General features: G+C 42.0%; 1 protein-coding gene and 1 long non-coding RNA gene across 3 annotated transcripts in view; one reads left to right on the forward strand and one right to left on the reverse strand.

Annotated features, from left to right (window-relative positions):
* LOC147158800 (uncharacterized) overlaps positions 1–23,288 on the forward strand; it is a 40,039-nt gene extending 16,751 nt beyond the window's left edge. Inside the window, exons 4-6 of the long non-coding RNA XR_015090830.1 lie at positions 14,345–14,769; positions 17,295–17,370; positions 23,210–23,288. This is a non-coding gene — a long non-coding RNA (uncharacterized LOC147158800). The remainder of the gene's footprint in view (positions 1–14,344; positions 14,770–17,294; positions 17,371–23,209) is intronic.
* The window catches only part of bcl11bb (BCL11 transcription factor B b), a 38,174-nt gene extending 11,313 nt beyond the window's left edge, over positions 1–26,861 (reverse strand). For both annotated transcript variants that reach the window (XM_086061195.1, XM_086061196.1), the window contains exons 1-2: positions 26,312–26,861; positions 14,322–14,705 (exon numbers count right to left, since the gene is read on the reverse strand). In XM_086061195.1, coding sequence (XP_085917321.1) covers positions 14,322–14,705; positions 26,312–26,375 — 448 coding nt within the window. In that variant the 5' untranslated portion in view covers positions 26,376–26,861. The remainder of the gene's footprint in view (positions 1–14,321; positions 14,706–26,311) is intronic.
* Positions 26,862–27,418: the final 557 nt, after the last annotated feature.

The raw sequence follows: 27,418 nt of genomic DNA on the forward strand, positions 1-27,418 counted from the left end.
GAGTATACATGATAATTTGCTACTGAATTAGAAACAACCAGCTGAGACTCCCAAGTAGTTTCCTGCCTAAACTGGTCTAATTTTTTAACATGAAAACAGATGATTAGAAAGCAAGCAACTATACAAACGGCCCAATTAGTTTCCTGCCTAAATGGGCAGTCGTAGAAAAATAGAAGGAAAAGTATAACGTTTTGAATGAAGCTCATGAATGTATTTTTTTTTTAGTAAATATTTTGAAAACCTACATGAGTGGCTATTTGAACACCCTGACTAGTTTGCTGCCTAAATGGGATGGCTCTGAGCTTCAAACCTATCTGATCTATTTTTGACTTTTTCATTCATGTCTTTTCATTTTTTCCAAAATAATTTCTAAAATTGGAAATATTTTGAAATGTAAAAAGAGGTTTCACTGCAATTCAGCCTGATGATAAAAATAAAATAAAATAAATGTTTGACAGGCGCATAAAAATGCAAACATAAAATATTAGAGGGTGGTTGCGAGGCACCGGAAATGAGAAGGCCACCTGTAGATAGTAAAATACGTTTGTGTGGAAAGGAAATTAAACTGTTCGTTCGCTTTCATTTTTGCCGAGCTGGCGCGTGCAGGCTGCCAGAGGCGACGCAACCCGTCTAGGCGATGACAGCAGGACGTGCCAAAGCGGCCCAGCCGTTGCAAAGTGTCAAGTGAAAACTGCCACTAATTGAATTTGAAAGTTGGAAAGTGATGAAAACACGATGAGTCAAGACCCCCGCCTCGCGCCACCCCCACGCGTGGGTAAAAAAGAAAGGGGGGGGGGGGGGTTGATCAGCTGAAAGACAAATTGCTTTTCTTTTGTAATACGTCAGACAGACACTTTACAAAAAGAGTCGCTGTGATGTAGTATGACCAAGTCAGGATGTTGTCGTCTCGGCAGGTGACTTACAGTTTCATTTTATGCCACATCATCAAACTTCACTGCCACGCTCTAAATCGGAATTTAACATCACCCATTTGTCTGAGTTACGAGGTTCAGACAAAAATCTGTAGGACAAGTTTGCATTTTAAAGCACACCTGACTAACGACTGAAATGAAGCTGAAATGACCACTTGAAACTAAAATGTTTGACTTTCTGTGTGTTTTCGGGCATGGCTTCTTGAGACTTTTTTGTGGGTCTACCAATGATTGGCATGTCTACTAAATTGCATCCTGCTAAACAAAACTGGCTTTGGGGGCTGAATTTTCCAAACCGCAGGACCCCTGAAAATGGCCACTTCATAATGGCAGACTCATCGGGTATGGGTTCTTATGAGTCTTTTTTGGCGTGTCTATTCATAATACCAAATCTTATGTTGCTCAATGAAACTGGTTTAATCTAAGACGGCAATACTAACTCAAAATGGCCACTTCGGACTTCCTGTAACTTTTCGGGCATGGCTTCTTCAAACTTTTTTATGAGTCTACTCATGATTCACGTGCCTACAAAATTTTATTTTGCTAAATGAAACTGGCTCTTGGGGATGAAAGAAAAAAAAAATGGCTTGTGATTGGTGGAGAACCAGGAAGAACGCGAGTGCGATCCGTGAGGTCTACCGCTCCAACACCGGCAAAATGAAGAGGACACTTGGGCAGCGGCGGCCCAAAAGAAAGAAGAAAAGAAAATTGGCGTCTGTTGAGGAAGCCGAGGGAAAATGCTTTTATCACCACCACCTGCCATTCTGTTGTTAATAGCGGAATTACCGGCACTTAAACGCGGCGTTGTGGCACTGCGCAGCGGGCGGCGACATCGAGGAAACAATGGCGTCATCTGTGGCTTCGGCAGAAAACGCGCATCTTTAATAATAATAGGGAGGCGCAACAAGCAGAATGTGGAAAATTCCCCGGGAAAAGGTCACCGCCGGGCCTTTTAGATGCCTTTGAATGGATAAAAGGCAGCTTTGACGACTTTGAGCGTTTTCCATCCAATTGAGCTTGAGCCGAGCCCCTGAGGGACGCCCACTTTGTCCGCGCTGTCAGTGTCCTATTCACCGCTGCACCGTTGCCTTTATTGACTCCGACGTGCCAATGCTGCTTAGACGGGTTGTTAGATGTTTGGCGGGATCAATGCGCTTCATAGCGAACGCGCCCACGCCTTCCGCTTCTCGGGGAAGCGGCGGAGAAACATCCAGCGCAACTTCAATAGGAGAATGTCCTTCTAAGGAATGACTCGGACGAGGCAAACATAGTTTCCTTTTGTGGTTCAACACATCCTCCAGACCCGCTTAAGCGTCTTCAGACACTCGTAATGTTGCCCAGCTGGATCGGACACTCGCGGTTCACATGCAGATTAAGCGTATTGAGCAATACAGCAAGTCGGTCCCTACTTGGTCCCTGAACGCAGTCCGCCAAGTTTTTGTGTTAAAACTTGCATTAGTTGAGATGCCAATTTGCCAGCAAGCTAATTAGCGTTAGTGCGCTAACACAAAAAAAAAAAAAACAATGTGACGGTGATTGCGGCGCGCTGTGCTCGAGCTTGTCGTCAAATTGCAGCCGGCTAAATGTTTGTTTAAATGATTAGCGGAGTGCCGTCAAACGTCTCCGCTAATCAATTAATGATTTTTAAAAACAATACCCCTAATCTAGTCGCGATCACTTATGATGTACGGGGCATTTGGTACACGGAGAATTGATTATTATCTCATGTACAACGTGACACTTAACATTCAACATGGCAGCATGTTCGTTTTAGGCACAGGGCCCCCCCGAATTGCAGAGTTCAGCTTCTGATACTAGCAAGATAATTATGTTACTGCATTTGTGGCTTTGTATCAATTCTGTAACTTTGAGCTTTGATGTGAGGTGACGATATTATACCGTGTAAAAGGAAAACGATATTACGAAATGGTATCACAATATCAGAATTTGGTGCATCATACAACGTGACAATTAACGTTTTGTAAATTATGGTATCAATTTTTGATACAATACTATTGACAGTGGATCGTAACATCAATACCGATTTGTAATGCTAGCGTATCAATACTGTACCAAAACAGATGGTCGAAAGCTAAAGATGCTAAGTTGGCTAGTCCTGTGCGATGTTTGTATGAACTTGACTTTAAGAAATCTAGAAAGGAATATTTTTTACGGTATAGCGGCTAAATATACTATTTTGAAATGTTTGTGTACATAACTGTTGTCCATTATACATTCTCCAGGCTCATAAGTACATATAAAAAGAAAATAAACTTTTTTTTTTTTTAATAAAATCAAAATGTAGTACAACAGTAAAAGTTATTTCTCAGAAAATCAGTAGTTATTCTCCGCTTAGTGAAGTAACATCACCATAGTCATGAACTGTTAGCCATGCTAGTTAGCCAAGTAGCTCCCTCAGTAGGAAGTATAGTAACCCGTTTACTTCACTAACTGTAGACACGCTAGCTCTTGTAGCTGGTTGCAAACATTCTTTTCAAGACAGATACATGTAGTAATATCGTTAGCGTTTGTATCGTTAGCGTTAGCTTAGATCATTCGAAGAGTGACACACTGTGTTTATTGTATTGGAGCTACTCTTCGTAAGCACGTTTGGCATATTCTTCCTCTGCCGACATCAAATACAAAAGTATCCAAGCACGTGAAACGCATCATTGTGTTACGTCCAATAACATAACAACCAAACAACCCGTTTAGCTCATCTTGGGTCGTCATATCGATGTCTACAACAACACTCAGTTAGCGTTATTGTCAGGTCCAAGTGCCTGTTGTGTTCACTCCTTTCGCCACGTTGACTTTCCCATGGCCCGCCAACGCAAATGTCTTTCATCATCCGTCTTTTGCTTTTCACGCCGCGGGTCCTGAAACCTTCCCAGGTGCGTCCAACTGCCTCCGCGCCGCAAATAGAGACATGCTCGTCCCTCAGCGCGGACACACCCTGCGCATAGTTCTCCTAAAGTGTGTGTGTGTGTGTGTGTGTTTGACGGGTCTCCGTTTGGCCTCGGGGCCTCCCCGGAGACTTTTGTGTGGCCTCTCTCTCGCTCTCTCAATTGGTTCTCATTATCTCTCTGTCTTTGCGGCTGTTATCACGCTGATACATTTCCTGCTGTTGGCACGGCTCCTGCATAGCTGATGGTTAAAAGAAAGCTGCTTTCATCTCGCCATTGCCTTTAGGACACGCACGCACGCACGCACGCATACATATACGAATGAGTAGGGATGGCGTGGTTGGGGCCGCCGTTGCCCCCGCCAGACCACAGGCCCAGACAAGCTCCACTGGCACAGATCGGCCCGATAGCATCTCGACTTGATTTCATTTTGGAAAAGACGGGGGGAGAGAGAGAGAAGAAGAAAAAACAAACGTGGGGATTTTGAAGTCGGACGGGTTAAGGTTAGGCAGGCAGGACGTGGCACCACGCGACACGTTGTGCTCTTAAGTCATAGCGCCGGCTAATAAAAAGCAGATTTACATTTCTAATGAATAAAGCCAGCAGTCAAATTGTCCTCATAATCCTCTTATTTATTTAAATAACCTCCACCCAAGTCCCCCCCACCCCACACACACACACACCTTCCCTAAAGGAAAATATAGAAAACATGCAAATAGTTTTAGGGCTGTAATATTTCCCAGATATGTCTAATCATTTCTGCCCGCCCTCGTAAATTTTAGCAGCGCTCGCAGCCACAAAAAAAAAAAGAAGCTGCTGCTTTTTATTCGCAAATAAGTCACTTTAGTATGCACTTTATTTTCTTTTCTCTTTTTTTTATTGATTTTTTTATTCAGTTACAAGATTTTCTTCTCTTCAACGCAAACCGCACAACTTTGCCTTCTGCTAGCGTAATGCTAACACACTATGCAAACCGCCATCAACGGGCTAACAAAACTAGCATGAATCTCGCTCGAGATCTAAATGTTTAAATACTTGTAGGCACTACTTCTTCATTTGTTTGCTGATAATTGTTATACTGCCACCTGGTGGCCAAGTCACCAAAAGGCAATGACATTAATTTATCATCTGTTTAATTCTTTAGATTCTATTCACTTATGCGATGTCATTAGTGTGCGTTTTTGTAAAGTACACAATTACCGAGTTATTTTTATTTGAGGGGGGGCTTGAACGCTTTCCCAATAAACTGGCAGCCAAATATCACAACAAGGAATTTCCCCGCTGTGATGTTTGCATTTACCACCATCTTGCGTTTTTGCGTCATCGTAATTGCACGAGACAAGTAAGTGGATGCAGTGAGGGAACTTGGGGAGGGAGGGGGTGGGTGTATTATGGTGGGGGGGTGTAAGTGCAGCATGGAAAGCTCTCAGCATCTTGGCGGCGGCTAAAAAGCCAAATAAACGGCGTCACCGAGCAGGACGTTAATGAGATAAGAGGAGGAGGGCGGCGGCGGGAGTAGGCGCGAGGCAGTCCGAAGTGCTAACAAGACGAGTCGCTCCCTTTATTCACAACTAATGGCGGGAAAAAGAGGCTCGTGCTAGTAGGACCCGTAAATTGCACATCTTAGATTTCAGATTTGACAACATATGAGACAGCTTAAAAAATTATTTCTTCAATGTCAGAGGAAAAGTAAAATGTGTAAAAAAAAATAATAATAATAATAAATATTTTTTTTAAACAACATCCTGCTACTACTACTACTGCCACTTATTCTCTTGCTCTGACAGAATATTATATAAAAAAAATAAAAGATAAATACACATTGAGTTACTTGTAAAATTCTCAAAAAAGGTTGATCATATTTTCAAATTATTAAAAATATTCTTGTAAAAATTACTCTATTTCATGAAATTACAAAATTTCCCTGCTAAATGTTACAATGTTATTCTAATTTCTTCTTATATCTAGAGAGAGATATTTCAGCATTTTTATTTATTTATTTAATAGTGTAATAACAATTTGGGGGCATAACATTTTTTACTTTTTTCCCTGACTTTTTTATTTGATCAAAATGCAAATTCAGTCACAACATAAAATTGTGACTAAAAGATACAATTTAGCTTAACTTGGATTTTTAAAGACTTTTTTGTCAGAAAATAATACTTTAAAAACTTAATGTCAATTAATTACATTTTTGTGGTAAAATTCTTAATTTGACTTAATTTGATTCTCGGAATTTAAAAACCTCGCCATAAAATTGCAACTGAGAAAGATCTCATAACATGTTGGCTTTAATTGTTGTAAAATCGATGTTAGCAAAAAAAAATTGCTTTATGACTTAATTCAAATAAAATTACATCTAGCTCCTGAAATTGTGAATTTAACTTTTTTTTTGTTAAAAAAAAATTGTGTTTTGGGAAAATTACGACATATGGCATTTGTAATTTTCCAACTTTAGTTTAAGGTATAAATCCCAACCTTTTTTTTTCCTTCAATAAACATTTCAGCAACTTTACGTGAGCTTTATTTACAGGTAAAATCTAAACACTGGAAACGCCACAGCAATTGTGTGAAGAAAGAAAATTGGGGGTGGGGCGAGGGGGAGGTCGGGACAGCGCAAACTTCTCTTAATGGCTCTTTCTTTGGGGGGGGGGGGGGTGCAGAGAGTGCGCACACATGTGGAGCGCGCGGCACATGCTGCAAGTTAGCAGTGGCGCTCGCACTCCAAATTAGTGGCCACTTTTATTCCCCCGCTGTGGTAGGAAAATATCAAATCTGCTGCCATATGAGTGCCATAAAGCTGCTTGTGCTGCGTTTGATGCCTTCATGTGGGACTCCTTAACTCATGCGTATGTATGTGTGCAATGTGTGTGCGTGTGTGCGCGCGTGCTTTTAGTGAACGCCGTACTTGTCAGCGTATCCTAGTGTGAATTTTTCCACTCGCGGATTTCTCCGCTATCATTTTTGGGGTTTTACATTATCCAGATTCACCCAAATATATATATGCTAATTTCTGTTAGCCCATCTATGGCGTTTGACATTTAATGCTTGCATCAAGCTAACAAAATGAGGTAGTAACAGTTTAGTGTACAAAAGTACAGCTTGGTTCTCTTTTGTTTGTTGTCTTCAAACTAGGACTCAAAATTTTAAATTTAATGATGACTTTTCCTCAAATTGTCACTACAGCGGACGCCTGCATTTTGGCGGTTCGTCTTTTGCAAATTCACCTATTTTGATTTTTTTTTGCAGGGAATCTATCCTGCATGGCAACAGCTTAATTGTTTGTTTTTTCATTTTTTTCCATTTCAATTTTATTTTTTCTATATTACATTATTGTCGTAAAAGGGTGCCAGTTTTTATTTATTTATTTATTTCCAAAATTAGGACTATATCCTCAATAATATATTTTTGAAAAAATCTTGTAAATCTGCTTTTTTTTTTTTTTTATCAACCCGCCATGCTTTCCTCATAATGTTCCAACTATATTCTCATTTGGTTGTTTTGTCTGACTACCTCGTGATCGCCGGGCCCTGTTAAATGAAACCCCCGAAAATGAAATCCCGGCCAACTTTGACACGATTCCCATGTTGTCGTCCGAGTTTGTGCGTGGCCTTCTTGATGTTTACTTCCTGTTTACGTGTGTGCCACGTCGTCCTCAAGGAGGTCAAAACATCCCCCGAAACATGCGAGCGCACCCCATATGTATATGCATGCATTCCGATTGAACATGTTTTTCTTATTTAATCTGCCACTTGACGGCATGGGACACACACACACACACGCACACACACACACACACACACACACAGTCCTCCACATTTGTAGCTACAAAAAAGGCATTAGAGGGAGGTCGGAATCATAAACAAGTTGGTGTTACTTGTGGAAAAAAAAAAAATGCTTAAAATGGAAGCAGCGTTCTCTGCGCTCCCCACTGACTCACACACTCACACTAAGAGAGAAAACCAAAATAGACACACACATGCCTCTCAGCAGACGTAAGATGGATGCGCTGGCACGCTTTCAAAACACTCCATTTCGTAAACACGCACGCACGCACGCACATACACACGAGTGGCACCCATGTTCACCCCTAATCACAACCCGTGAGCTTGGACATCAAAATGAAGCAAGTTTTTTTTTCCGGGGGCGGGGGTTGAAGGGAGAAAAAAAAAATCATCGGGAGTAATTAACGCATTTTCATATGCAAATGTGATTAATGCAAAACTACAAAGTCATTATGCAAATGAGCTTTTCCTTGAGCCTCTGTACAAATATTCGCCGCTCAAATCAGGGATCAGTCTCGCCATCTTTTTTTATCTAGCACCCCCCCCCCCTCTTCTTCCCTCGCTCTCTCTCTCACTCGTAGAGATAATACATAAGTAGCATGTGAAGTTATTTGGAAGTGTGTGTGCGTGAGCGTGTGTTTGTGTGTGTGTGTCTGTGTGTGTGTGTGTGTGCGCGGGACGCCGCCTGCCTTGTGATTGCGGGGCTGCTCGGCACTGGAGCGAGACAAGGAAGCGGGCGCGCAGGGGAAGGTATGAATATGCAAAAGCCTGATTGCTTTTCATGATTAAAGCCTATTTAATATGCAAATGAGAGCAAGCCAGGTGATTAAAAGAGCACTGGGTGGTGGGGCACAAAAAAAAGAAAAAAGAAAGGGGTGAAGGGGAATCATATTCAACGTTTGACCTCTTCGGCCGGGGAAAGTCATTTAGACTTTTGGCTTTAGTTAACACAGTAAAATATCAATTAGGGCAGCTTATCAATATTGTGATATCTCATAGTACAGAAATTAAGAATTTTTGATCAAATATTGATGAAGATGATAGCGTATCTCCTGGTAGAGAAATTTAATATTAGTGATCAAATCTCAATAACATTATTAATATGTAGATATCTGAAAGCAGGTGCCGGAAGGAGAGAACGCAAGAAAACTTCGACATACTTTTATGTATGCAAACTTAAGATGTGTATACGTTGACCAAAACTATGTGTGCATTTACATTCAACACTTTTTTTTTACAACTTTTGCAACATAAAACGAAAAGCAATTACGTCCAGAAAGTCCTCCTGAAAGAAAGAAAAAAAAGTCTAGACATGTCCAAATAAGTAAATATGACTTTGCTATCTATGTGTTAGCATAGACTACTAGCAAAAAAATTACATTTTGTAACATACTGAATATGTATTTTTTTTTTAAGTATAGTAATTTAAAACTTGTGATCAAATATGAATCGTATTTGAATCGGTTACTGATCATTTGAGATACAAGTAATTTACCACTTTAGGCAAAATGTAAATTTTGTGATTTAGCATCTCATAGTTTTGAGCAAATATTGATGCAATCGACTTTCGACTCTTACTTGCTTTCACTCACTCTCTTTTATACTTTTTATTCTTTCTTCTTGATTTTATTTTCCCCCTCATTGACTCATTTTTTTTCTTCAGACTTCCCTCGCTAATGATGCTTCACTCACAAGGGGCACAGTACTGCCTTTTTTTTTTAACAGCTTCCTTCCATTGATTATTAAGGGGAATGTGAGAGGGGCGCATCTCTTCTTCTCTTCCTCCTCTTGGGAATCTGACTACAATTTTTATACACTACGAGGCCACCAACAGGCCGCTGGTGGAACAGCAGGCAGCCTACATTAGCACTGTGACGGTGTGGTTTAAAGAGACAGATGGAGTGTCTCAATGTCACGCAAACTGTTTTTTTTTTTTTATAGCATCATCATCCTCTTTTTTTTGTCAGCAAGTCACGACTTTATTGCGGTAAAAATGACAACTGAGTATTGTCGTATGCTCTGTTTGTATGTGCTTGCCGTGTGTGTGTGAGAAAGTAGCAGTTGTTTGAAGATTTATGATTACCGTGAGCGCGATGCTAATTCCCGTGGCGTTTTGCATTATATATTAGCACTAAGCTAACAGACTTGGATAAACATTTTGGGTGTTTTCAATATACAGTAAACTTCAACGAGGGGGAGAACAGGTGCTAAGGAGTGTCTTTAAATAAGTTTAAATGTTTTGAGAGCATTACATGGTTAATTAATAATTACGTGGCTTCAAAAATATTGCAGATTTTCACCGATTGCATCTCGAACGTATACCCAGCAATAAATGGGGATACATTGTATTAGCGATTCTTGTTAGCCTTCAAAGCAACATCGGCGCAGATGGTCCCAACAGTATGGGCAACGCAAGTGGGTCGCCCCCGCCCCCCCCGGATACCCTACTGCCCCTCCTCCTTTCCAAAAAAAAAAAAAAAAAAAAGTTGACAGCCCGTCGACGCCAAGTGGACGAGAAGGCGGGAAGAGAGATGTTTGAGGATGTCGCTGTCACCGCCGCGTCTTATGAAATATTCACCCCCTGATCTCTTTCGCGCTACGTGCGTGTGCGCGTTCGTGTGTATTTGGGCGCTTGTCACCATGTGATGGCGCGCCTCAAAGTATTCCAAGGGGGCGCGCCGGCGGCCGTCCTGGGAGGAGGTTCAAAGCTGAGCCAGGCCCATCTTAGCTCTGCTAGCATCCTGACACGCCTTCATTCTTTACACACACACACACACATATTAGCATAGCATCACTAGCCCGCAGCAGACAAAAAGGCCTGACAGGATATTGTTAAAAGCAGGTGGAAAAAAGATGGCAAGGGTCAAGGGTTAGCACATGTTCGCCGTGTACGCCGCAAAGCTCAGCTGTCGGCCAGACGGCCCGAGTTTGTAGCATGAGCCGCTAACATTTCACGTTTCCATAATTGGCCATCTCCTCGCTCACACAAACAAATTCACCAGTTCGTGTTTATCCATCAAACACTCACTGCTCACCAAGCATACCACCACCCACACTCAATTCCATTCTTGCAGTAATGTTTTGCAACTAGATCACACTGTACAGTTTGTTAATCAATTGCCGCCAGAGTTTGCGCACCCCCTCACGACTGGTCACCCCCAAATACAAAAATTCTTAGGCAGTGATCCCAGATGTTTTAAGCCATGCACCCACTTTTACACACCGATAGATTTGGCGCACCCCCATATGCTTGACAATCACCTTAATCAAAACTTGAACGTAGTTACAGAATTAACATGATCTAAAACAACTCAACAGTAGTCCAGATCCAGAATTTACTTTTTAAGCTTCACACCCCTTTTCACATCCCCACAGTGTTGACGCACCACCCGCTTACCCCAACGCCAGTTCTAAGATAGTCTTTACCAAGTTTCACTTGCCCTCCAAATTTTTAAGACACACATTTTTGCAGAATGCCCCTTATGCCTCCCCCGGGGAAAAAAAAACCTAGATAGTAGATCTAGAATTTACTTTCTAATCTGCGCACCCCCTTCTCCATCTCAACACTCAGCGCACCCTCATCTCCCACAAACACTTTTGTGTTTCACTTAGATTCAGAATTACTTGGAGATCACAAACGTGTTAAGCCGTCCGTGCCCCTCAGAGCCCTTCGAGTTGGCGCACCCGACTCTCCCCAGCACGCACCCTAAAATCCTAACCTATATCCTGAATGACCTTTTTCAGACCCGCACCCCCCTTTCAGCATCCCAAAGTTAAATGTGCTTCTACAATCTTGCGGGTGATCCACGACATCCGTTCTCAAACACACCCTTTAACAATCCCCTAAGCGTTGGCGCACCCCCGCCCACGCGCCAGAAAAACTGTTGTGCGACCATTGATTATTTTGTATTTGTATTTAGTTCAAAGCACCTCAAAAAAAAATTTTTGTCTAATTGAACGTTGACTAAATCTGCATCATCATCCAGATTTTGCAAGAAATTCTAAGTGTCCCTCTTTCATCACGCCCCCACCACGACTTCCTGGAAACTTTTTTTTTTTTACGCAATCTAGTCCGCAAACAAAAGACGACGACAAGATATAACCTCCTTGGCGGAAGTAATTATGTGTCACTTCATTAGGTACACACTCCAATGCCATCCAGTACAAAAAAAAGTGACAATCATGCTGACTTTTGATTGAAACTGTCAAGGGAAACGTTCATTGGCCAATTTTGGTCTCTCAGTTTAGTTAGCATAACGCTGAGATCTGCTTCTAAGAATATCATCCTGTGTTGATTTACTTTATGATTTAATTGTTGAGCTTCCAAAAATAACAAGACAACCCGGAATACCTTTCTTTTTTTTTTTCTTTTTTTTTGTTCAACGTGACAAGTGACGCCCATTGAGGAAGCTGTCACACGGCGGTTATGAAATAAACATGAAAATATAAAAATAGTTTGTCATGCGCGCACACACAAATGCAATGTCTAAAAATGTGCTCGCCGTCTTTTACAGGAAACCGTGTGAACCTTAAGAATTTTTTTTTTCATATATATATATATAAATTTGGAAATTTGGAAATGGATTCACACACTGAATCTCTGGTATGTGTTTGCATTTGTGGTAAACATTCAAGCTGCCGGCCGTGCGTGACTAATTTAACGAGGAGCACATTTGAAGCGTCGTCTTTCCCAAACGAGTGTGACATCACGTCTCTGCTAATTGTTTCCGACGTGGAAATTGTAAATTATCAAACCTCCCGTCGACGTAATCCCCACCCTGATGGCCGCGGCTGACTTGACTCCCCCCCCCCCCCCCCCCCCGCTACCCGTCAGCAGATTATGAATCCGCTTCTCCTCGGCACGTACGAAGATGAATTTTCATCCATTAAAGGGTTTTATATTATGAAATACCGTAATGATTATTTTCAAGTGGAGGAATGCCGCATTTAGGAAGAGTGGGAGGCGGAGGTGTCCTACTCGTCACCTTCTTGCTCACCCTTTACAATTGGTTTCAGCTCAAGACCTCCCGCAGGCCTGTGTGGGGGCGTGCGCATGTGTGTGTGTGTGTGTGTGTGTGTGACACAATACACACACAAGCACACTCAAGTCTGGCTAATGAAATCATCTGTGGCTACATTAATCCCTCCTGAAGGCCACAGTCAAAATAACAAGGATTCTTTTAAAAGCAGCTATCTTTCGCAGACAGGTGACACGCACGCACACGCGCGTGCGCGCGCACACACACATTCTAAAAAAAAAAAAGGAGCTTATCGAAGCAGTTTTCTGATGTGTGCAAGCCAAAATGTCCTCGCAAAGAAAAATGTCCCCATTACAAGAGTGCCATGTCAAAGTTTGTGCTGCACAAGTGCGGGCGCATTTGCAAGTAGTGTTAATTTCATCGACACACAATTTTTCACTAGACTCGACTAAACCAAAAGCCTCATTAATAAACAATAACTGGGACTAAATCGATATGCATTTTCGTCGACGAATGAAGACGAAGACAAAAATGCACTGGACTAAAAATCTGTGGACATTTTAGTTCATGAACAAAAAATGAGACCAAAATGATTTGATTTTGTAAAATCTTGTCACTGTCATGTGACACACAGTGACACACCCCCTTTCGAGTCATAAGGTGTTAAAAATGTACATATGCTGTCATTTCTTTTCATATCGGTACGAGTCTAATGAAAATTGTATATGTGGGTACGAGAATAGGATTTATAAAGTATTATTGTATGTGTCTATTTCATGTCCATATGTGGCTGGCAAACGTGCGTATGTTAACGTGCACTTGTTTATATGATTAGGTTTCCTTTTGTTGAAATACATGACATTATTATTTTAATAACATAAAACGAAGACATTTTTAACTTCCTTCTACCCCTTTTGAACATATAAACTCTTTTCTTTCTTCCTATTCTTGTTTTCTTTTTTGACTTCAATTCATGTTTTGGACTTGTCATGTGTTTTCTTTGTGTTTATATGTTCAATAAAAACATAAACCAACAAATGGAACCTTCGTAGCCACTTGTTGTTGATATGCTGTAATTGTGTGTCAAGTTGTTTTTAAATTAATCCAAAAAGATTTGAGAACATTTTATGTGAAATTGTTTTTAGATCTAAAATGTTCAACGTGATCTACTGACAAAAAATATATATAACAGAAGTCAAATTTTGATAGTCCTGAATAAAAACAGGATGAGGTTAACTAACTGTTAAAAAACGATCAAGCAGAATTGAAACTTAGCTAAAACAGACTCAATTTTAAAAATAAAAATAACACGATATGCAAGCGAAGTGAGCATTTTTTTTTTTGTTGACCCGCCAAAATGTCCCTGCAATTAAAAATCACCACAAGGCCTGTGCCATAGAAAGACAAGTAAAAGTGTGTGTGTGTGCGTGTGCATCTATTACACACACACACACTCAGTGGCCAAAATGGCTTCATAATGAACAGTTATGACACACTAACATAAAAAAGACAAGCATGCGTGTGAGTTATTTTCTGATGGCCAACAGACAAAATGTCTTCACAATAAAACAAAAACATAACGTTATGTGTGAAAATGTTTGGGGGAAAAAAAGGAAAATAAAAAGCAAAAATCTTAGAAATGATTAAGGATTATAACCTTGACCCAAATAGATGTCAAGTCAAAATGTCCTCACAATGAATAAATGTCCACTGTCTTACCTCCTTTCTCCTGTTTGGGGCAGATCCCCTTGGCCGGAGTCAGCCTCCTGTGGGCGTCCTCGTCCCTGCCGGGCGTCACCTGCACGCCCACCTCCACGGGCAGCATCGGGCGCCCCCTCCCCATCTCCAGGGCGTGACCCCGGGGGGAGATGGGGATGCTGGCGGCGCCGCCCGCCTCCCCTGGCTTGACGGAGAAGGCGCCCGGCGCCCCCCGCGGGGGTCCGCGGCACAGGCGGCGCTTGTGCTCGATGAAGACCAGGATGTCGCCCAGGGGGAAGTTGGTCTGGCACTGGCCGCACGTCAGCAGGTCGTGCTCCTCGGGGCCCCGGAGGGCGGCGGCGGGGGCCGGCGACGGGGATCTGGCCCTGGCGTCATTGCCGTCGGCTGCGGGGAGGGAGACGGAGGAAGAGTTAGTTTTCAAGACGAGGCTCTGCAAAAAAAAAAACAGGTGACAAAAGTAATCACTGTGTTTATTTAAGTCGCCGGGTGTTCAAACTACGGCCTGGGGGCCATTTGTGGCCCGCCCTCCATTTTTTCAGGGGCCCAAGACATATACTAAAAATGGCATTTGACACAGTTAAAATAAATAAATAAATGTTTGGAGGTGGTCAAAGTAAGTAAGTAAAAAAATAGGTGCCACTATTGCAAACAAAATTGGTTTATATCATTTCCCATTTTTCTTGGTATGCAAAACAACACAAATTGTGTGTAAAAAAAATAATTTTTTTACGACTAAACACAATTTCTCGTCATAATATAATCCTAATATTTTGTCCTTCTGATTTTCTGTATATGGCCCCCAAACGAAAAAGTTTAATAGAACTTCCCGCCGCTTCTCCATCCCCCAGAAGAAGATATTACTCAATGTAAACAAAATTGTCTGTCTTTAGAGGATAAAAAATGGACTTGGCAAGATTTCTTACAAGCAAACCTATTAGCCTCACCAATGTCCTAAAACGTATATTTATACTACGTACTACCTTATACTGCCATTATAAAGTGTAGTTATACTACCTACCTTGATAGAATAATCATATTTCTTATTTTAAAAAGAACTTACTCATAACCAGTAATAAAATCTCAATATCAGGCTTTTAAAGAAACAAATGCTAAAAGTAAAAAACAACAACAACAAGCACACTTAATGTGCGACCCGTCATCTTGATTACATTTGACTTTTTCCACTTGTTTCCTCCTCAAACTTCAGGAACGATACCTCCACCAAGGCACGCGTCCTCATTTCTTTACAACCAAGCCGCCGCATGCTCGCCGTGCGGTGACGAGATTGCCCGATAAGAGAAACCCGTCGCCACCGCACGACATCATCGTCCCCCTTGCAAGTGCCGAATTCAGGGAATACGACAAGCCGCCAGACACCTGCTCGGCTTATCCGACACACATCGGCGTGGGCGGCGCCCAGAAACTCTACCGAGCGTCTGTACCGTGCGTGCGTGCGTGCGTGTGTGTGCGCGCGTGTGTGGCCAGGAAGCTCTTCATCTCACAGTGCATGCTGGGTTTCCGCTGGCGGCCTTCGCTTCTTTTGCAGAGCTGTCTCACACACACTCACACACACACACACGACAAGGCCGCATCCATCCGGGGTGTGTGTGTGTGTGGCACATTAAAAAAACGGGACATGTGTGTGTGTGCAGGTGAGTCAAACAGTGTATTCTCCGCAGACAAAAAATCTATAGAGGTCCTGTTACCAGAGTAAATCTCATTCTTCACACATCTGACACGGACATTAATAACCATCACACACACACACACCCTATGGCGGCGATTTAGTCCCTTAGCTTAACGCAAATCCCAAACGGACGACCTCGGAAAAAAAAAAAAGTGTCCTTTTCCCCAAGCCGGAAGCTCCGAGGAGGCTCCAGGTGGGATGGAAGAGGAGGGGGCGTCGGGGCCAACGTGTACCCAGGGAGAGGTGCTGATGCCTGGGAGAGATGCATAGCACGCCCCCCCCCCCCAACCTCCATCTCCCTTCTCTCCAAACATGACACCCCTAATAATTGCTAAGGCTAAGATAACGAACGTGTGCGTGTGTGCGTGCGCGTGTGTGCGTGTGTGTGTGTGTGTGTGTTATCAGTGCGTAGATCCTAAACTCGCTTATCTCCCGTCTCAGACTGTCAGAGCGCCGTTCCTCCTCCAAACTTCCCGCCGCTTCACCATCCCCCAATTTTTCCAAAAATGTTTTGCTATTCATTCACCCCCTTTAAAAATAAATAAATAAATAAATAAAATAAAAACGCCCCCCTCCCCCCCCCCCCCAGCACTCGCCTGCGTTCCACTCCCGACATGGAAGGCTGGCGCGGCGCCAGATCATTTCCATCTCATCATCTTTGGCGGCGGCGAAGGAACACAAACGCATATTTACCTGCGGATCACACAGCTTGCGGCCGCCGTTCGTTGAGACGCGCCGCTAATAGATGCGCGCGGCGGCCATGTTGCACGTGCGCAGGTATATTAGGGGCGAATCTCACACGCCGCCGCGTTCATATTTGCGGCCCGAGACGATGAGACAGGTGGCGAGATGGCGTCGGGGGGAGGGAAGCCATCCATGCGCAGTTTTTAGATGAGGGAAAAAGGGTGCGCAAAGTGTGGCACGCGGCCCACATATGACCTGCTGCCATTGAGATTTTGCTAATAGCGTAGTTGCCAGAGTCATTTTGAACGACACAGAAAATTCAACAAAGAACGAGTCTCGTGTCCTCCGCACAATTTTTAGAAAGCACATTACTATTTTTATTGATATTGTGACAGTAAGTTCATATTGACTTGCGTAATTATGCTATCAAGCTAACAATTTGTTACATTCATTTAGCCTTTTTTTGTGCTAAATTTGGTTCATCATTTTTTTTTACTTACTTCAATAAATAAAGTTAAAAATACAGAATTAGGTAGTTAGGCACAAAAGCGCTTTTATTACCTGTGAAATATTTGTAATTGTGTGTTGTTGTTTTTTTAAAGGTTCCAACGGACACCGAATGAGACACCAGGCCCTGCAACTTGACCTCTTTGACCTCCTTGTGCCACTTGGACAAAGGTAGGGCCCATGTTTGTTAACCAGGTTGCAAAAGTACTCACACTGTGTACTTAGGAAAGAAGCGCCTCTGCTACAAGTATCGGTTCAACTCCTGTACTGAGGTGTCGGTAAAGCACAAAAGTCAAATGAGTTGTGAGGGTCAAACTTGGCGCAAAGTAGACGTTCTCTGAACACAAAATCATTTTCATCTCACAATACAGTCATGCAGACACAAATAAAGAAGAGTTTCACAAATACTGTAAATGACTCTACATGTGGTTTGTGCTCAAAAATCCGTTCCTTTGTGTTATATTACCGCCACATAGATGCTATTTGTTAGCCTGTCTATGGTGTTTTGCATTGTGTGTTAGCATTGAGCTAGTGGAAGGAAAAGTGTGCGGTGGTTTTAAATACAGATTGAAGTTTATTTTTTTATTATTTTTATTTTATTTTTTTTTATTTTTTTTGTCCACTGTTTTCCAAACATATGTAGAAAAAGTCCTAAGTCAGGTCACTCGTATCTCAAGGAACTCAAATACAGTATAAATATCTGAAAAGGAGGGAAAAAAAAGTATTTCTATGCACACACACACACACACACAGTAGTGTCAAACGTGGACATCTCACTCGGACCCTTTCTCACCTGTGGGGAAGTGCACGTGCAGGCAGCAACCGAGCGTGGAATGTTTGCAAAGGGGAGCGTGTGTGCGCGTGTGTGTGCGTGTGTGCGCGTGTAAAAATGGAAACGCGCTGAAGTCTGTAGCGGCGTGAGAGCCTGTCAAACACGCGGTCGAGCCGTGAAACTCAAGCTGCTTGGCCCGCTCTCACTCTCTCTCGCACATGAACACACGCACGCACACACACACACACACACACACAGAATAGCGTCAGGCAGCCTTAGAGCGCCCCCTATCTGGCACCAGCATCACTACTGCACGTCCATCTGCACACAGTCAGCTGAGGGCCTCTTGTTTGCTACTATCAAGCGCATTAAAAAAATGATTTGACTTTCACTATATATTTTTTATTTCAATTTTCTGAATATATTCATCCCATTTTTTTTTTCATACAAAGCGAGAAGAGAATTTTTTTTTTTTAATTTAGATTTAAAAACGTCACCATTTCTCTTCGACAGCAAAGTTTTATTTATACCAATTTCCAAATCCGTATTACTTTTAATGGCGAGTTAAAAATAGTACTTTTGCGGTTATTTGTAATGTTTCGTCACATATTTATTCGGCACGCAGTCATAATTCAGACGGACAGCAACAAGACACCAGAACAGAAATCAACACACACTTCATACGGCTGACGGATTTTGAAAATCAATCTGCGATTTTCTTTCATTTTATTTTTATTCCTTCTCAATATTGTGATTGCAATTTAATATGCGATTAAAGTCCTCTTCCAATGTATTTTTTTTCTAACAAACACAAGCAATACATTAATCCGTATTACAATAAAAATAAGATTTATTATACATACTGTAAATGTTTTGTTCTTTTTAGGTTTGGCTTACACAAAAATGAATGCGACTGGAGCCATAAATCAATTTGAAAGTTGTGAGTTGTTCACTTACGAAACACTTTGACTTGCAAAATTCAACAAAACGAGCAAAAGTCCGTTTTTCATAAGTCAGATGACAACAATAATGCAAACATATGTGTGGCTTCATCACGTCAACTTTTCATGAAGCAATGATATGGAAACATGTGGACTGCCCTTCCTAAACACTCAACTTAGCTTGACACGACATAAATAATACACCCCAAAAAAAAAAATTCCCAACAGACTGCAGCCATTGCAACGTGAAAATTGCATTTTAAATTTGATTCATTGCTCAGCCCTACAACAGTAAGGCGATAACCGTCATATATGACGACAAAGTTCTATCTACTCCGGATTTGTATTGAAAAAGGCAAAGGTAGCTTAATAATTGGCATCTTTTAAAAAAAAAAAATAATAATAATAATAGGACAGATTTTTGCGATTGTTAACCTCATTTGTGCCGCGGCTTTGTTACATGAGCGTCATTTGTGCGCTGGCGGAGGTTGTTCAAAGCGAGCTGGAGGGGGTGTTTTGCGAGCTTGCATCAGCGGCCTTTAATAAATCTCATAAAAAGCCTAATGATGGCGGCCGGCCTGACATAAACGCTGCCTGCCTGGGAGGGGGGCACAAATTCCCAGCCAGGTCTGTCGCTGGAATTTCAGGGAAAAAGAATTTTGTACTAAATGGTCATGTTGCAAAACCCCCCCCCCCCCATACATGCGTGTCTTTGTTTGCATTTTCCAAGGGAAAAACACACACACACACACACACATGTACGCCCCCAGCGTGATGCGGGTGGAGGTGGTGAGGCTCTTCTGTTTATCAAAATATGACCAATGACAAACACCAGTGTCAAATACTAATTTTGTGAGTCTTTATATTTTTGTGATTTTTTTTTTTACACCAAAAACTTGAATTTTGTCAACTTTTCTTTCTTTTTTTGGTTTACTTGTTGGTGCTCTTTTTTTGCTTTCTGATTTTGAAATTTTAAGTTTGTTTTTCTTTTCTTTTTTCAAAAATTTAAATTCTGTCTTTTTTTTTGCTTATTATTGGGTGTGTGATTTTGAAATAGTTTTTTCCTTTTGTGTGCATTTGTTTTTCTTTCATTTTATGTCTTTTTTTTGTTGCTTTTTTTTTATTTTATTTTCACAACTTTTAAATCTTTGTTCTTCTTTTTTATGTATGTTTTTTCTATTTGTCCCAAACTTGAATTTTGCCCACAATATGTTTGGGTTATCCTGGTTATTGTGTATGTATACATTTTTTTTTTTATAAATCTTCATAACTTTTAAATTTTCTCATCCTGTTTTTGTTTAGCTTTTTTCTTTTTATTAAAGCTTGAAATTTCACAACTTTTTTTGCCATTTTGTTTTTGCTTTGAAATCCATTAAGCTGATTTTTAAAATACTTTTTTATTTGTATATAAATGTATATATATTTATTTGTTTATATATCTTCTATTGGATTTTTTATTTCATTAAAAACAAGGAAGATCCATTAGTGTAATATAAAGAAAATAGAATTTCCCACAAAAAATCACACTCCCCTCCCCTTCTTGTCTTTGTTTGCGTTTTCCTAGTTTAAAAACACACACACACACACACACAAGTACGCCCCCAGGGGCGGTGTGGGGGCATAACGGGGGCCAGGGGGGTGAAGGGGGGCGGGGAGTGGTTGACGGGGGGGCTTACATGTGTGTGATTGTCACTCCCGTCGGGAATAAACGACACCGGCGACGACATTGCAGATGGCTGCAATCAAAAATTCAAACAACAAGCAGCCTGGCTTTAGCCTCCGCCCGGACGAGGAAAGGCGGACGAGCCCCCGCCGATCCCCGCCGTTCGCCGCCGATGACTCGGAAGGTGACGAGGCGCAATGCGGGTAGATAGGCATCGGCGTTTGACAACTTTTGCGCGATAAGATAGCGAGCAAGCGCGGCGTGCAAAATTCATCAGATGCGCTCGGCTGACGACGCTGAAATATTCAAGCAAAATGAGGGAACAAAGTGAAATGGCCGACAGCCAATCGGGAGCCAATCAACGCCTGCGAGCTTGTCGTCTGCTTACTTACACTCTGTGCATGTGTGTGTGTGTGGCCATATGGTGCAAATAAAGCAAGGAAAAAAAAGTGTTGAGCAGATCAGATGAGGGGAAGGCGCATCCGTTATGCGGGTGACGCCTTTCGTCAAGCGGCTAACGCACGCTAAAGTTCACGTTAAGACGTCAAAACAAAACAAAAATGGTCTTTGTTGGGATTTTGTCGCGTGGCGGCCACAATATCCACATTATCGGTCGATAATCGATATGTAGCAAGAATAGCCAGAAGGGTTGCTAGCTGTGTGTGTGTTTGTTTTTTTTATCCACAAAACTTTTTTTTGTATTTTGTTCTTCTTTTTACCCAAAGGCCAATGAAAAACACATAATCCCAAAATCTTTTTATCAAAATATAAATAAAGAAATACCGTTTTGCTTTTTAATCCAAAATGCAATGTAATTTATTAATATATTTCACATTTTTTTGTAGATTCTAGTTTCCAACCTTTATTACGCTTTTTTTATTTGGTTTTCTTTTTCACCCAAATTTTGAACGTGTACTTTTTTTTAACATCTTTTTTTTCTTTCATTCTTTTTATACAAAACTAGATTCACAATGAAAATCGTATCATCAAATTTTAGCTACCTGTATTTTTTTTTTCTCACTTGCTTTGATGATTTTGGTTTGTTTTTTTCTTCTTTCCGTCGACTCCCTGGTTGACAAACGATTCCGTTTACAAAGTATCACAGCATTATGCATTTTTTTTTTTTTTTGCTTAACTATTCAACCAGGTGAGACTTTCATAATAAATCCGTAGCATTCTGGAGTAGTTTTAGTCTGCTTTGATGACATTCAATATCCCACTTTAGTTGTTTATCACTTCGAATGTTGTATAAATATAGCGTTGTGCTTTTTCTCACACCACGTGAACATCATGTCTCAGATATCCTTTTTCTTTTGCTCCAAATGAACCCTCAGTATGGCTCCAGAGAAAGTGAAAACAGCCAGCGATATTGACATTAGGAAGGCTAATTGTATTACTTTTGGGGAAAAAAAGAAGCAGAGCATGAGAACGGCGCTCGTGCTTGTGCAGTTAGTTTTGGCTCAAGCTACCGTTTGTGTGCATGTCAAGAACAGAGGCAGTAAAGGCAGCACGGCGAGCCTTCTCCGAGAAGACCTCAAATTACAGAAGAAGTGGAAACATGATAGTATAGTGTGGTTCAATGAAGAACGCTTGTTGGCTATGATATGTGAAAAGGCGACATTTCAGGCATTCTCAACTATTACTGCGCCGTTTGAGATCATCAGGTCTGCTGCAGAAAAGATCACATTTCAATTAATTTATCCCCAAAATAAATGATCACAGTGTTCCCTGCATTTTCACAACGTGCTACTCTGCCGATTTTTTTTTTGGGGGGGGGCAATAAAAGCATTGCTTTGACGCCACCTTGAGGTGTTTTGGTGCCGAGGAACTATGTTGAGTCAAGTTTTGAGGAGCTTCATATAGTGCTTTGGCGCCATCAATATCAATCAGCTCACTTAAACTTAGTGATACTACACTTTTTTTCTTTTTTTTTGCCACATACTGATTAAAGTAAAAGCTAAACTTGATCTTGGGACTAGAACACATTTGGGGTTTTTTTCTATACATTTAATGAGCAACAAATATTTTTGCTTCACAAATTACGTCTCAATAAAATGAAAGTACGCGAGTTCTGTTTCAGCACCCACAAAAAAACACCCCAATGTTTTTTACGCAAGCGTAGTAACAACAACAGATGTCGTGTAGTGTGTGCACCTTTAAGGGGCGTGGCCTGTTGAGTAACATCAGGAACATGGATGGTTGCCTTTTCACCTTTTGTATTTGTGTGTTTTGCCCGAGATGGTTTTTAGGGCTTTTTTATTATTTATTTTTTTACTGAGCTTTATTTTACTTACGTAAACACAACACAATATTTATGGTGTGATAGTCTTTTTACTTTTTGGCGCCGACGAGGCCTCAATTCCACAAAGCCTCGCTGTCCAGAAATATGCCGCCATTCTGGTTCTCGCCTTCGGGGCTCATCGTCGGCGTGACTCGAATGACTGCGAGAAGGGCGGCCGGCCACCTGCGGCGACTTCTCGTGTAAGCGGACACCCGCCTGACAGTTGACACCTCAACTCAAGCTCACCTTTTTACGTTATTCCCTTCAAAAAAAAAAAAAAAAAAAAAAAAAAGTAGACGATAATAACCACTCGTTGGGTGTTGACTTAATCAAATGTGCTCTCCTTCCTCCAGCCTGAGGTGCGATCTGACTCTGGGTAACCGGAACAATCCACCTTAAGGAAACAGCCCACAGTGACAAGCTCAAGTCCAAAGTGAGACGGTTTGACCGTTTTTTTACGTGTGTGTGTGCGTGTGTGTGTTGTCCTCGTCCTTGTTGCCTGAGTGTAAACACTAATTGGAATTGGCCCGCGGCGAGGCTGCTTTGCGTTCGTCCCCAAACCCAGTTCCAGAACAAGTTGGGCTTGATGAGTGCGGCCTGCTCGCCACGCTCACCAGAAAACGACGACGCGCTTTGCTTTCATAACACGCTCGCACGCATTGTTATACAATTTTTTTTTTTTTCTTGTTCTAGGAAATGTCACCGATACATGCTTCCATTCACTTTCTATGCCGGGTTAGCGTTAGCGTTAGCCTATCCCAACTGACTAGGGTGAGAGGTGGGATACACCTGGGACTGGTCACCAAACATTAGCGCAAACAAACAGTATACAGTACATATGAAAAGTCTGCACACCCCTTATCAAATGTCAGGTTTTTGTACCATAAAAAATTTGGTCAAGATAAATCACTTGCAAACTTTTTTCACCATTAAACCTGTACAAGTTAAATTAAACCAACACCCCCCCCCCCCAAAAAAAGGGAAAAAATATGTGGTGTTTTTCAAGATTGAGGAAATTCTGAAGTTCCAAATAGCAGTCTGTGTTAGCACAAAACACTCAAGCTTCTCCGAGAAAGTACAAAAAGCCTACTAGAACATCTGAACCCTCATTGGAATTAATCAGAGGCACTGAAAATTGAGGCAGCTGCGTTCTGATTCCCATTTAACGTGCGTTTGAATTTGATTGGTTCACCCTGAACAGAGCCACAACCCCAGTCGCAGTGCAACCACACCAGTTGTTATTTTCTTCACTTGTTTTTTTTTTTTTTTTTTTTTTTTTTTTTTTTTTTTTGCAATTGTGTAGTTAGGTCACAGTGGTGGAAAAAGTTTCGCTTTTTTTTTTTTTTCTTTTTTTTTTTAAATACATCAGTACCCCCAAAAAAGGTTCATTTGAATAGGGGTGTGTATACTTTTTTTTTTTTTTTTATAAACATAAACACATGAAGGACAAAATGAACTGTAAGAGTGTCTTTACACCGTCCAAATTGTGATTGCTTTTTGTTTTGGCAGGGTGCACTGGGGGTGACATTCAGACTTCCGCTACACACACACACACCCCCACACACACATCTAACCTATTTTTTGTTGCTTATAGAACAGCATTCAACCAAATCGACTATGCCGAAACTTCCTAACAAACACACACGAAATAAAAAGAAAGTGTGTGCATGTGTCCGGATTCGGATGGTTTGATGGAAATTTGCGCCCTGCCGAGGTTGACATCGGGCTTCCGTTCGACAACACGCGCACGCACACACATTCGCTTCTTACATGTCGTTTATTGCAGTTGCTCGTTCTGATTAAACCAACGCAAAATGGCTCATTGAGGGGGGGCGAAATGTCGATGGCGTGGCCTTGGCGTGGGGTTTTGTCTTACTGAGGTGACATTCAGGCTTCCGCTCGACACACACACACACACACACACACACAGCCGTAATAATGATTTGACTCATCTGTTTAGGCGTCTGGGACGAGCGAGCTTGAGTAAACAAGACAAACATTATCGCTTCTGCATTGTTTGTGCGAGTGTCTGCGCGTCTGTGTGTGTGTGTCTGTGTGTGTGCGTGTGCGTGTGTGTTGTGTTAAAACAGGTAGGACCAGATCGAGGCCCTTCTATTTTGCGCGGCCAACCATCTTGCACTCTTGAGTCCGGAAGACACTTCTTGACACCTTCGTGTGGCTCAAGTTCAAAAGCAGGTGTGTGTGCGTGTGTGTTATGCAAAGCGACAAAAAAAAAGAAAAAAAAAAGACATCAAACAAAGTGACCCATGGCTGCGAGCGGGGGTGGGAATTATTTAACTGTTACGCCAAATTTGCACCCCCCACCGCCCCTCACCTCGAGAGCCCTGCAGCAGACAAATGAAAATATGCAAACTTCTTTTTCTTTCTTTTTTTTTTTTTCTGGCATGATGCGTGCAGGTAAATGACACACACACACACACACATGCACACACTTGACACTTGACACACACACCCTGAGGTACAACTGTAGTTTGGAATGTGTTTTTTTTTTTTTTTTTTTTTACTCTCGCTCATCCACACTGTAAAATTAATTGTCTGCATATCAATCAATGCGACTAATTAAAATAATGCAAAACGTCCAATGTGGCTGGCTGATTGTAATAACAACCATCATAAAAAGTGTGCAATCATGAGGGAGAATTGCATGAAAGAGCTCCTCAATTGTCTGACTAAGTGATGAGGATCAATAATTTGTAACACGCATAAAATAAAACATTGGCCCCAGATTACATCACGAGCCTGGTGTGCATTGAATTAGAGCGATTAGGCCTCGTCTATCAAATTGGATCGAGCAGCAGAAAGCACGAGATGAAGGTTCAAATTGATATTAGGATTGGGATTAGAGGACACTTTTAATCTTTGACACACTGCAAATAGATAAGTGTGTATTATCACAAATGGCTGCGACGAGATAAATTCTTTTAAGAAATCAAATGAGCAAAAGTTCTTATCTCGTCATGCATGATTTCGTCTGTTTAAACAAACTTTAGTGCTGTGTGTGTGTGTGTGTGTGTGTATTGTGTGTGTGTGTGTGATGATTGCAATAAGAAGCTAAAACAACTTAAACGTGACGAACACGTGCGATGATTTAAAATGCGATTGTTAACGTTTTGTACGAGAGGAGAATGTTTTCGCAATTAACACGTTCGTCGAAACAACACCTTGTTTAAATAAAAGCCTGTTTGTGTTGCTACTAAATGATGACAAAATTAAACGCGAATGTTTACAAAACGCGCTTGAATTTTCTGTGCCCGTTTCAAGTTAGTTCCGTGATGTTTTAAACGCGTTGGACACCCACGTGGCGAAATCAGATAGCGAAAATGCCCGTTTTTAAATTCGCTCGCCCGCCAGCTGAAATGAAAATCATCTCGAGGCGCGTTTTCTTCGCAGCGGCCACAGAAAAGATGTCGCGAGGGCATCGGCGTGCATCTCACCTGGCGCCGTCTCCCGGTGGCTCAACGACAAGTGCTGCGGGTTCACCTGCTTGCGGCGGGACATCGCCCCGGCATTTACTCTGGCATCGCCCGGTGAACGGCACTTGGAGTCGGCTCGGACCGTCGTGTCGGTCCGCTGAGGCTCTCGGCTGGACCGGACCCTTACTCCTCCGTTTTAAAATTGGGATTCGATTCGATTTGCTCGTCTTCCACGAGAACTGGTGCGCAAGTTTGGCGGGCGCGAGGATGCGCGCTGCACGCTGTCCTTCTTCGGGCCGAGAGGAAACAAAACACCTGGACGTGCACAGCAGCAGGACGAAGAAGCCACGGTGCCAAAACAAAAACAACAAAAAAAAAGCTGCAAAATCCTGCGCTGTGATGCTGCTTTCTTGTCGGTGTTAATTTAGGATCCCGCTGCAAGCAGCTTCCTCTTCTTTCGCTGCTGGTGCACTAAAAAAAAAAAAATACAAATGACCCTTTGGCACCGGCTCCTTGTGTGCGTTTTGGCATCTGCGCTCGGAACGGCAACTCTTGGCTCCTGTGGCGGGAGACTCGCTGATGGAGAGAGAGAGAGAGAGAGTGAGAGATCGAGCGAGAGAGAGAGAGAGAGAGAGAATGCATGGGCAGACAAGACACCTCCTCCTCTTCTTCCTCCTCCTTGTCCAACAACACAGTCCAAATGTTTCCTCCTGCTTTCCCTGTTGGGTCTTGTTTAAGAGGACGACCCCATTTGTGTGCGTGTGTGCGCGCGCGCGTGCTTGAGAAGTGCCTGCCAGGGCCGGATCAAGTGGGGCCGATGGCTGGGGCTGCATATGCCCTACCCCACTTAGTTGTCTTTTTGTTTTTTTTAATATTGACAACAAAACTCTTGAAGCGTAAAAATAATTTACATAAGGTGCGTTTGCAGGGTGCTACATGCATGCCAGACCTACAGGAGGCGCTGCTTTGCACCTTTGTCGTTTTAGGAAGAGGGAAGAAAATTACTCTGCTTTTTTTTTGTTGTTGCTTGTATGTTTCTCCTGGCTGTCATACTTGAGTAAAAACTAATTAAAATTTGTTTTTAATGCATGGCAGATGGACATTTCAGCCAATCGAAAGCAAGAAGAA

The sequence above is a fragment of the Leptonotus elevatus genome, chromosome 18 (genome assembly GCF_054856555.1).
Source record: "Leptonotus elevatus isolate MCC_2025b chromosome 18, RoL_Lele_1.0, whole genome shotgun sequence".
NCBI lineage: Eukaryota > Metazoa > Chordata > Actinopteri > Syngnathiformes > Syngnathidae > Leptonotus > Leptonotus elevatus.